The sequence below is a fragment of the Pollachius pollachius genome, assembly GCF_949987615.1.
Source record: "Pollachius pollachius genome assembly, chromosome: 6".
NCBI lineage: Eukaryota > Metazoa > Chordata > Actinopteri > Gadiformes > Gadidae > Pollachius > Pollachius pollachius.
In genome coordinates, this window is record NC_136939.1 from 3,496,330 (window position 1) to 3,508,829 (window position 12,500).

Below are 12,500 nucleotides of genomic sequence, written 5' to 3' on the forward strand. Positions count from 1 at the left end.
TGTGTACTGGTCTGTACTGTGTACTGGTCTGTACTGTGTACTGTTCTGTACTGTGTACTGGTCTGTACTGTGTACTGGTCTGTACTGCGTAGTGGTCTGTACTGTGTAGAGGTCTGTACTGTGTACTGGTCTGTACTGTGTAGTTTCCTTACTGTGTATAGGTCTGGTATGTGTACTGTGTACTGTGTGTAATCCTTCGGTGTGCAGTGAGTACTGTGTAAAGGTCTGTACTGTTTCCTTGTCTTGATGTGTCTGGTGCGTTGTGGTGTTGACGTGTCCTGGCCTCTGCTGAAGGGGCCTGGCTCGGGCTGGGGTGTCAACATTTACACAGGGCCCAGATCTGATCTCTCTCCAGCGTCGATCAATACAACATTTCCCTTTGGCAGCAGAATAAATCGAGTGGCAGGGAGCGGCAGGCCGCGGCCGCTCCTCTGCTCCCTTCCAGCTGGTGAGTGTCTGTCAGTCTGTCACTGTGCTTTACAAAGAGTGTGCGTCTGTCTGTTACTCTGCTTTACAAAGAGTGTGCGTCTGTCTGTTACTGTGCTTTACAAAGAGTGTGCGTCTGTCTGTTACTCTGCTTTACAAAGAGTGTGCGTCTGTCTGTTACTCTGCTTTACAAAGAGTGTGCGTCTGTCTGTTACTGTGCTTTACAAAGAGTGTGCGTCTGTCTGTTACTCTGCTTTACAAAGAGTGTGCGTCTGTCTGTTACTTTGCTTTACAAAGAGTGTGAGTCTGTCTGTTACTCTGCTTTACAAAGAGTGTGCGTCTGTCTGTCACTGTGCTTTACAAAGAGTGTGCGTCTGTCTGTTACTGTGCTTTACAAAGAGTGTGCGTCTGTCTGTTATTCTGCTTTACAATGAGTGTGCGTCTGTCTGTTATTCTGCTTTACAAAGAGTGTGCGTCTGTCTGTTACTGTGCTTTACAAAGAGTGTGCGTCTGTCTGTTACTGTGCTTTACAAAGAGTGTGTCTCTATATCTTCTACTGTGTTGTTCGTCTGTGTGAGAATATGTTTATGTACTCGTGTGTGTGAGTAAGTGAGTGAGTGAGTGAGTGAGTGAGTGAGTGAGTGAAAGAAAGAGAGAGAGAGAGAGAACTGGGTGCTCGTGAGTGTGAGTGCACGTGAGTGAGTGAGTGAGTGAGTGAGGGAGTGAGTGAGTGAGTGAGTGAGTGAGTGAGTGAGTGAGTGAGTGAGTGAGTGAGTGAGTGAGTGAGGGAGCGAACGAGCGAGAGAGAGAGAGTACGGGTTCCCGTGCTCTCGTGTGTGCGTGCGTGCGCGTGTGTGTGAGGACTCACGATGGTGAAGCTCATGACCTTGAGGATCCAGATGGTGAGGGCCAGGTTCACCAGGATGAGGAGCATGAGCAGCAGGACGAACAGGTACAGGCAGCGCTTCCTCCAGCCGTAGATGCCCACCTTGTAGACCTGGGCCTTCTCCGAGCTCTGCAGCGTGTTCCTATGAGAGCACTGGTCCTGGGTCATCTGGGGGGCGACATAGAGACAGACCCTGGGTTACACAGGGGGAAGGATCCCTGTTATAAAGGGGGAGGGACCAGGGTTATTTAGGGGGAGACAGAAGCTGGGTTATTTAGTGGGAGAGACAGAACCTGGGTTACATAGGGGTAGAGAAAACCTGGGTTATATAGGGAAGTGACAAACTGGGTTATATGGGGGAGAGACAGGACCTGGGTTATATAGGGGGAGACAGGACCTGGGTTATATAGGGAAGTGACAAACTGGGTTATATAGGGGAGAGACAGAACCTGGGTTATATAGGGGGGGGGGGAGACAGGACCTGGGTTATATAGGGGGAGACAGGACCTGGGTTATATAGGGGGAGAGACAGGACCTGGGTTATATAGGGGGAGAGACAGGACCTGGGTTATATAGGGGGGGGGGAGACAGGACCTGGGTTATATAGGGGGAGACAGGACCTGGGTTATATAGGGGGAGACAGAACCTGGGTTATTTAGGGGGGGAGACAGGACCTGGGTTATATAGGGGAGACAGGACCTGGGTTATATAGGGGGAGAGACAGGACCTGGGTTATATAGGGGGAGACAGGACCTGGGTTATATAGGGGGAGAGACAGGACCTGGGTTATATAGGGGGAGACAGGACCAGGGTTATATAGGGGGGGAGACAGGACCTGGGTTATATAGGGGGAGAGACAAACTGGGTAATATAGGAGAGACAGGACCTGGGTAATATAGGAGAGACAGGACCTGGGTTATATAGGGAGAGAGACCCCTATGAACCCCCTAAATGAGGGGAGTAGGAGGCTTGAGAACCAGGAGACATGATGGTTCTAAGAAGGAGAAGAAGGAGCCGTCATCCACCAGGATTGGCCCTCACTCGGCCCGTCGGATTGGCGTTTGGTGGGTGATCACTTTGATCCATGGGTTCATAAGCACTTAGTGTCTGCATTACGCCGGTCTGAACCGTAGATATGCTGATATCTGGATTAATGGCCATTTTAATTGTGCCGCTGAGTGAGTGGAAGGAAGGCTTTGTTCACTCAAAGCCCCGCCATAATAGCCCAATAACTCGCCGCAAAATACAATTTACGGCCCGCGCTTGGTTTGAGCGCACGCCGTGACGCCCCCGGCCGCTGGCCCGACAGCAGCACTCACTCCCCGCTAAGTGGAACTAACGGCAGGAGACAGCCGGCCAGAACCGGAACCCGAGCGAGCGGCGGCCAGCCGGGATCAGGAGATCCCACGCTGTACCGGCGGATTCTAGCGTATGCCGGGAGCCGCGAGGCGAGATGAAGTGTGTTTGAGTCGTCCAGCTGGCACACTGCGGGGTCTGGGTCACGCAGAGCAGGCCCCCCACGACGCTGACACCAGGAAACACCTCCCACCTATTTGCTCGGAGAGCGTTTGATTCCCAGTGGGGAATGTTAATCATTCTGTTTGCCAACCGCAGATGAAAATACACATCGCAGTGTGCTGTATGATCCAATACACATCACAGTATGCCGTTTATTACAATACAGATCGCAGTCTGCTGTATGATCCAATACACATCACAGTATGCTGTATATTACAATACAGACCGCAGTCTGCTGTATAATCCAATACACATCAGGGTGCTGTTTAATACAATACACATCACAGTTGGCGTCTGGTACGGAGCACAGACCATCTAGTGTGAATTACAAATCATCTGGTATTACAGATAATTTGGTTTGGATTACAGATCATCTTGTTTGGATACAGATATGGATTACAGGTATTACAGACCATCTGGTATAACAGACCATCTGGTTTGGATTACAGGTCACCTGGTATTACAGATTACCTGGTGTTACAGATCATCTGCTATGGATTACAGATCACCTGGTATTCCAAATGATCTGGTTTGGATTACAGATATGGATTACAGGTATTACAGATCACCTGGTATCACAGATCATCTGGAATGGCTTGCTGAGCAGCATTCAACAGCTAGCCCATAAAGAAAAACAGTCAGGTTCAATAAATTCATCTTTATGGCTTGTTTTCATTTTCATTTCCTCTGCATGAATTGCATCCTTCCCTTCCTCACACTTTATCACAAGTGAAATTTGATTTGTTTGTAATGTTTATTAACCTGAATATACGGGCTGAGCGTGGAAGTGTTCTCCAGTGTGTCTCCAGCACCATGAAGGCACTTCACTGCGTTGAGGATGAAAGCTCACAAACCGAATATCTACGTAAAGAAACTATGATTTTTAACTTTCTCGTTTGTCCCCGTTCTGGGTTTCTCCTGGCGGGAGGACAGAGCAGCTAACCCGGGGCGTGGTGATTCATCCTGTGTCCTCCCCCCTGTCTGTCCTCTCTCTCTCTCTCTCTGTAAACAGAATAATACAGCAGCTATTAGTGTCGTCTGTCACTGCTGCTCTGAGCCAGCTCCCTCCATAGGCTCCTGCCAGCGTCCAGCCATATCATTGGTCAGTTCTCCTGCCAAATAAGGGGGCTCCGTTCCATTGGGCCCGTTATAGACAACATGTGCTTTGGTGGCGTGGGCTGGGCCTGGCTGTTGCCAACGGTAACTTCCGCCCTGCCCCCTAAATACACCGCCGGCACCAAGATGGCTGCCCGCCAGGCCTTGCCGGCGGCGGCTAAATGTTTATGAGCGTTCTGTCGGCCGTGGAGAAGCAGGAAGCAGCTCCAGTATCGGCCTAATTATCACGTTAGCCAACAGAGAGAGACAGTCTGTAGGGAGAGCAGAGAGACAGTCTGTAGGGAGGGCAGCCAAGGCTCAGAGAGACAGTCTGTAGGGAGAGCAGGGAGACAGTCTGTAGGGAGAGCAGAGAGACAGTCTGTAGGGAGAGCAGAGAGACAGTCTGTAGGGAGAGCAGGGAGACAGTCTGTAGGGAGAGCATAGAGATAGTCTGTAGGGAGAGCAAAGAGACAGTCGGTAGGGAGAGACAGTCTGTGGGGAGAGACAGTCTGTAGGGAGAGGAGAGAGACAGTGTGTAGGGAGGGCAGCCAAGGCTCAGAGAGACAGTCTGTAGGGAGAGCAGGGAGACAGTCTGTAGGGAGAGCAGAGAGACAGTCTGTAGGGAGAGCAGAGAGACAGTCTGTATGGAGAGCAGGGAGACAGTCTGTAGGGAGAGCAGAGAGACAGTCTGTAGGGAGAGCAGAGAGACAGTCTGTAGGGAGAGCAGGGAGACAGTCTGTAGGGAGAGCAGAGAGATAGTCTGTAGGGAGAGCAGAGAGACAGTCTGTAGGGAGAGCAAAGAGACAGTCGGTAGGGAGAGATAGTCTGTGGGGAGAGACAGTCTGTAGGGAGAGGAGAGAGACAGTCTGTGGGGAGAGCAGAGAGACAGTCTGTAGGGAGAGAGAGTCTGTAGGGAGAGGAGAGAGAAGGTCTGTGGGGAGAGCAGAGAGACAGTCTGTAGGGAGAGCAGAGAGACAGCTCTCACAGCTCTGTTGCTACAACCAACAATGACGCAACAACACAACACAACGACAACACAACGACAACACAAGGACAGAACACCTCGTCACAGGAACACAACAACCAACAACGCAGACGCACCAACACAACAACACAACAGAGCACCGATGCGTTGAGTCACCATCAGAGGGGAGAATAACGGTGTACAACAAACAGAATCTCAGCGTAGCAGGGGCAGCTGAAACACAAACCACAACCAACACGCTCACCCACTCACGTCCTCACCCTCACTGCCAGAAGGCCGTCAGTTGAAAACCCTTATTGATCTTACGAGTCAGACACAACAGGCGGCTGAGTCCAGCCCGCGAGACACAATATCTGGTGCAACTGCTTTCTAGTGGAGGGTCCGCACTCCGACCAGACAGGGCCGGACCTGATGCAACCCGAGGCAACGTGTGAAAGCCCAGGATCCCGACCCACGGAGGCCTGGTAGACCTCGCGCTGATCCTCCGCACCTCGCGTCTGGGGCTTGGGCTGGGGGGATAACAACAGTTCAGCCCTAAACCACAGTGAGGGATCGATGATGAGTTATGATGACATATTTACAACAATAGTTTTGAGAACAAAAGTAACAATAGAAATGTTATAGTTGACAACCCCCCTCCTCCTCACCTCCCCCTACTCCTCCTCTCCTCCTCCTCTCCCTCTTTCCCCTCAACCCCCTCCCCTTCTCCTCCTCATCCCCCTTGCTCCTCCTTACCTCCCCCTACTCCTCCTCCTCCTCCTCTCCCTATTTCCCTTCATCCCCCCTCACCTCACTCTTCCTTCTCACCTCCTTCTCCTCTCCTCCTCCTCTCCTCCTCCTCTTTCCCCTCTCACCTCCCTCCTCGTCCTCCTCCTCCTCCTCCTCTCCCTATTTCCCTTCATCCCCCCTCCCTTCTCTTCCTTCCCACCTCCTCCATCCCCCTCACCTCACTCTTCCTTCTCCTCTCCTCCTCCTCTCCTCCTCCTCTTTCCCCTCTCACCTCCCTTCTCGTCCTCCTCCCCTCCGACTCTATAACCAAACCCACTCTTCATTACCATCTCATTCATCATTCATCATCAAGTCTTTCCCAGACCCGTTATCTTACTTCAGGTGAGGCTGAGAACCAAAGCATTCAATGCATACTGGAGGAGCTGCAGAAGTTCTGGTGCGGCGATAACCAATTATAATACCCTCTTACCACTATTATAAACCTACAACATAATAAACATTAGGATTCACACCTCTACCTACCCTTGTGTATTGATGGCTGTCGTTTCCACCTGAACGTCACCACCTTCTAACCTTCTGACACTTCTAATGAATAAACCAATCATAAGTATCGGACCATAACAGCTGATACGAGCTGCCTGCTTCGAAGCAGGTTTTAGAGGCAATCACAGGTTGAGTGGATCCTAAAGTCCCTGCTCTGCTCTGAGGTGCTGTCCCTCTTTACTCCCGTCAGAACCCAGCCTGATAACCTCATCCAGACCGTCTACTGAGACTATTCAATCTGGCAAACCTTTATCCGACTCAGACACACACGCACAGACAAGCCTTTCTCTCTAAGGTTTGTGTGTTTGGTTTGGTTTGTCTGAGTGGTAGATATAAATGTTTGTTTTACTGATGGATACACAGGATGTTGTAATGTGACCTGTTAAAGGAGGAAGCTGTTTGAGTTTGGCTTCTCTGTAGGGAAATATCACATAATCAGCAAGTCTAATTAACACGCTGGAAAGAGGGAGATAGAAGAGAGGGAGATATGGAGAGAGGGAGAGGGAGGTGTGGAGAGAGAGAGAGAGAGAGAGAGAGAGAGAGAGAGTTCTGGGAGTGACATTCCGCTGTGATTAAGATACTCTGAGTCCAAACCACCAGACCTCCTCCACTCCTCTCTTATCTTCTCCTCTTCTCTCCTGTCCGCTCCTCTCCTCCCCTCTCATTTCCTCTCCTCCCCTCCTCTCCTCTCCGGTCCTTTACTCCCCTCTCCTCTCCTCTCTTCTTCTCTCCTCTCACCTCCTCTCCTCTCCTGTCCTGGCCTTTCCCCCACCCCTCTCCTCTCCTCCCCTCTCCTCTCACCTCCTCTCCTCTCCTCTCCTGTCCTGGCCTTTCCCCCCCTCTCCTCTCCTCTCCTCCCCTGCCCCCCTCCCCTCCCCTCCTCCCCTCCCCTCCTCTCCTCTCCTCTCCTCTCCTGTCCTCTCCTCTCCTCCTCTCGGTTCATCTTGGCATCTCTTTATTTCCGGTCATTAGGGTTAGGGTTTGGGTCATTCCTGCCAACTTGGAGTGACAGCTTATGAAATATGAACCAATGACAGGGGAGACATCTCGTCATCAGCCAATCAGACTTGCCTTCAACGAAAGCTAACTGGAGTAGCAGGTGGCCTGCCTGGCCCCTGGGTACCCGTTACCGTGGTGACGGTAGGACGGGATGCGAGTCGTCCACTCGTTGGTGTCTTCATCCTGAACTAAAGAGGCAGCCACTCAACCTTTTCTCTCCTCCTATTGGCTGGGCCAACCAGGTAGCCAACAGGTTCTCTACACTCTCATATCTGGACCAAAATACAACCCCAGTGTGTTCGTGAGACCCGACCGACCAGAACACCCTCAGAGAACCCCAAATCCAGCGTGGGTAAGACCAAACTATCAGCAATTCTAAAGGGTTCAGAGTGTTCTGTGTTCGGTGTTCGGAGTGCTCAGTGTTCGGAGTGTTCGGAGTGTTCAGAGTGATCAGCGTGCTCAGTGTTCGGAGTGTTCAGAGTGCTCAGAGTGTTCAGAGTGCTCAGAGTGCTCATAGTGTTCAGAGTGCTCAGAGTGTTCAGAGTGCTCATAGTGTTCAGAGTGCTCAGAGTGTTCAGAGTGCTCATAGTGTTCAAAGGGCTCAGAGTACTCATAGTGTTCAGAGTGCGCAGATTGCTCAGAGTGCTCATAGTGTTTGGAGTGTTCGGAGTGTTCATAGTGTTCGGAGTGTTCATAGTGTTCGGAGTGCTCATAGTGTTCAGAGTGCTCATAGTGTTCAGAGTGCTCATAGTGTTCAGAGTGCTCATAGTGTTCAGAGTGGGCAGAGTGCTCAGAGTGTTCTGAGTGTTCTGAGTGTTCAGAGTGTTTAGAGTGCTCAGTTTTCAGAGTGTTCAGAGTGCTCAGAGACCTCAGAGTGTTCAGAGTGTTCTTTGTTCAGAGTGCTCAGAGACCTCAGAGTGTTAAGAGTGCTCAGAGTGTTCTTTGTTCAGAGTGTTCATAGTGTTGAGTGTTGTCCAGGAAAAGCTGCTCTAAACCACACACCTCCGGACTCAACGCCTCTCCTGGGCATTATCTGACTTCTGTTTTGAACCACTTGGTTGTAATTGCCACCGCTGAGGTGAAAAAAAAATGATTACTTACAAACAATAGTAATTATTTGGTGACAGCTGCACATTTTGACTCAAGTGAAGGGTCAGTCGCTTTGACACAAGTGATTTATCACATCGCTGCATGATGCCTCCACCACCTTCATGGATCAACCCCCTTCCTTACACACACACACACACGCACGCACGCACGCACGCACGCACGCACGCACACACACACACACACACACACACACACACACACACACACACACACACACACAGATACACACACACACAGACACACACACACACACACACGCACGCACACACACCCACACACACACGCTTGCACACACACACGTACACACTACGCATCCATTGTTTTGTTGAACACAGCAGGATGCTTAGCTGTAGCATCAAATGTAGTACTAGCTGTAGCACTAGCTGTAGCACTAGCAGTAGCACTTGCTGTAGCATCAGAGGTAGCACTAGTTGCAGATCTAGCACTAGCTGTAGCACTAGCTGTAGCACTAGCAGTAGCACTAGCTGTAGCATCAGTTGTAGCACTAGTTGCAGATCTAGCACTAGCTGTAGCACTAGCTGTAGCACTAGCTGTAGCACTAGCAGTAGCACTAGCTGTAGCACTAGCTGTAGCATCAGCTGTAGCTGTATCATCAGAACCCAAGCAGCTTAAGCAGTTTGGAACAGCAGCCTGCCGTTCTAGGACAGACCTGGAGGTTCAGGCAGGGACCCTGAGATTACTCGGTTGGAATCCGTTTGGATTCCAGCCTTGACCATCTGTCCAACACCCAGTCTGTAGCGCTAGCATTAACATTAGCAGTAGCATCAATTTAGGCCATGTCGAGGATGGAAAAGCTGAGTCTATCAGCAATAGCTGTAACAGTAGCATTAGCAGTATCATCAAGTTTGGTCATCTGTAAAACAGGGTGCTGGCAGGAGCTTTACAATTAGCGTTTCCGGTAGACCGTCAGTCTAACTAATTATAGAGCAAGTTGCAGTGGAAGTAGCAGTAGCATTAGCATCAAGCCAGGCCCCGTGTAGAACAGTCGAGCAGCGTTAGCTGCACCATCGGTATTAGCACCAGCATCAAATCAGGTTAGCATCAGCCGTAGCGTCGAGCTAGAACCTCAGTCTGACACAAGCTGTATCAGAAGCATAATGCTGAGGAGGAGAGAGAGAGAGGGGGGGGTGTGTGGTGAAGCCAGTGAAAGCAGGGTACTTAATAATTATCTCTGGCATTTGAAACAGGAAGGAAGAGAGATGCACTTCCTGTAGAGCAATGAGAGAAATGTCTTAAAGCCAAGGACCAGGGACCGCCCTGCGACAGCTCCAGATCCCCTCAGAGAGGGTTTTATGTCTTGGAAATTGTCTTATGGAAATTCTCTCTGCCTCTCTCTCTCTCTCTTTCTCTGACTGTCACTCTCTCCCTTTCTCTAGCTCTCTTCCTGACTGTCTCTCTTTCTGTCTGACTATATCTCACCCTCTCCCTCTTTTTCTCTGACTGTCTCTCTGTCTCTCTCTCTCTCTCTGACTATGTCTCTCCCTCTCTATTCTGGTTGGTTCCCCTGAGGAGTCATGGCACGGGGGCATACAGAGACTGTGCGGCGAGTGCGGTAACAGCTGAAAGTTATATTTGGACACACACACACACACACACACACACACACACACACACGCACACACACACACACACACACACACACACACACACACACACACACACACACACACACACACACACACACACACACACACACCCATGAGATAGTATATGTGTGGTCTGACTACATACATAGTGTGTTTGTATCCTAATCTGAGCACAGGCATCAACTCATTCTGCGTCTCAATGCTGGTCCTAAGAGGGCTGAATGAGGTTGATCCCAGTCAGAAGGTTCCGGGTCTGAACCCCAATATCCACAGTCCGCTGTCCGTGAGAGAGATGACCCCTGACCCCTTCCTACCCTAAAGACAGGAACGGCTCTTTGGACCAAAGGGTCAAAAGCGATTCCCGTTGACAAAAATGTCATCAGTCACGTGCTGTTGTTGACCAATAGCAGGCAGCAGTGTTTGAGGGTGCGTGTGCGAAGCAGGGGAATAGTTTGAGTGCACCGCACAGACTGACGCACACCTGCCATTTTGTCAGCGTGTATACGGCGATTTAGATGAATTGTTTTAGTATAAGTCGAAGTCTGTAGGGTTAAGCTGTGGCACAGAGAGACAGACAGACATACATGAAGGCAGGCAGACAAACAGACTACAGTGGGAGCAGACAGACTGTCCACAGCCACCTCCTTCAGTCTATATATAAATACTCCCCCCCACACACACACAAATACACACACATGCACACACACATACACACACACACACACACACACACAGCCCCAGTGGGTTGTGCGCAATTGAACTCTAATTCCTTCATGGTGATACAGCAGCTGGCCCATAGCGCCCTCTCTCTCGCCCTCTCTCTCTCTCTCTCTCTCTCTCTCTCTCTCTCTCTCTCTCCGGGAGAGTCCAGATTCAAATCAAAGAGGACGAAGACGTTATGAACACCTTGGTTAAGAAGAACAGGAAATACTTCAACATGACCTTTCACTTTAACCCCTCGGTCCACAACAGACCTGAGACCAGATACTAGCAGAGCCCACCACAGACCTGAGACCAGATACTAGCAGAGCCCACCACAGACCTGAGACCAGATACTAGCAGAGCCCACCACAGACCTGAGACCAGATACTAGCAGAGCCCACAAAAGACTACCGATACTCACCATTTCTCCTGTTGCTCTTTCCTTCGGTTATATATCCTTCTCTTCTTCTCCTCTTTACTCTCTGTCTCTTAGTCTCTCCCTCTCTCTCTCGGTTTCCCTCTCAGTCTCTCTCTCGGTTTCCCTCTCAGTCTCTCTCTCGGTTTCTCTCTCTCTCTCTCTCTCCCCCAGTGTGAGACGCGCTAAAGTCACAAAGTTAAAAGCAGATTTGAAGTGCTCCAGGAGGCCTTGCTCAAATGTTTGGACAGGCTTCCACTTCTCTCTCCCTCCTCCCCCTTCTCTCTCTCTCTCTCTCTCTCTCTCTCTCTCTCTCTCTCTCTCTCTCTCTCTCTCTCTCCCACCATCCTGTCAGCTTTTCCATAACAAACCCCTCCCCCTCACCCACGCACACACCATCTCCCAGAATGCACGGCGGTTTCCTTCCCTAACCCGGAGCGGGACCCTTACTGTGTAAAGGGGGGGGATGCATACTGAGACCATGTGGAACAGTTTAAAGACACAGGACTTTCCTGCGCTGTTGTCATGACGATTCCCTCCTCAAAACCTGACCACACCCCTCTAGCGCTAAGCCACACCCCCTAGGGTTATGAATGATAGAACCACATGCTTATATGCATACTTGTGTGCGTGTGTGAGTGTGTTTGAGTGGGAAGGATAATGGAAATTCACATTTCCATCCTCAGCACAGTGAGCTGACAAAGACTTCTTTCATTCTTACATGCAAACGCACACACACACACACACACACACACACACACACACACACACACACACACACTGGTATATCCCATGTATTTAAGTACATTCTGCGTTAGGTCCTAGTCTTGTGAGTTTGACTTCTATTCGATCCCCATGGTCCACACACACTCTACCGGTGGGCCTCGATGTCTCCTAGCCACGAGTGGCTTCGTATAAAAGGATCTGATGAAACCTACAAAGATCAGTGGTATGTTCTGTGTGGAGGATACAACAACTTATACTTGTGCTCTGGCTTCTCCTCCGATTGGTTATGGTTAGGGTTAGGGTGAGGCTTAGCCCTCACCCTAACCCTAACCCTAACCATAATCCCAAACCTGACCCTTTGCACCCGGGGAACATAGGACCTGGGGAACATAGGGATGACCCCCTAACACACAGTGCAAACTGATTGAGAGCTTACCAGAGAGAGGGAGAGAGAGAGAGTATGGAGCGAGAGAGAGAGAGGGAGAGTAAGGAGCGAGAGAGAGAGAGTGAGAGTATGGAGAGAGAGAGAGAGCAAGAGAGAGAGTATGGAGTGTGAGAGAGAGAAAGAGAGAGAAAGAGCGAGAGAGAGAGAGAGCGAGAGAGTATGGGGAGAGAGAGAGTATGGAGTGAGAGAGAGAGAGAGTAAGGAGCGAGAGAGAGAGAGTAGGGAGAGAGAGAGAGACAGAGAGAGAAAGAGCAAGAGAGAGAGAGAGAGAGAGAAAGAGGGAGACAGGAGGGAGCGAGAGAGAGAGAGAGTAT

The 12,500-nt window shown here is 50.4% G+C and overlaps 1 protein-coding gene across 1 annotated transcript in view; it reads right to left on the reverse strand.

Annotated features, from left to right (window-relative positions):
* Positions 1–11,200, reverse strand: part of sgcd (sarcoglycan, delta (dystrophin-associated glycoprotein)) — a 42,177-nt gene extending 30,977 nt beyond the window's left edge. The window contains exons 1-2 of the mRNA XM_079738115.1: positions 11,022–11,200; positions 1,295–1,480 (exon numbers count right to left, since the gene is read on the reverse strand). Coding sequence (XP_079594241.1) covers positions 1,295–1,480; positions 11,022–11,024 — 189 coding nt within the window. The 5' untranslated portion in view covers positions 11,025–11,200. The remainder of the gene's footprint in view (positions 1–1,294; positions 1,481–11,021) is intronic.
* Between the last annotated feature and the right edge of the window lie 1,300 nt (positions 11,201–12,500).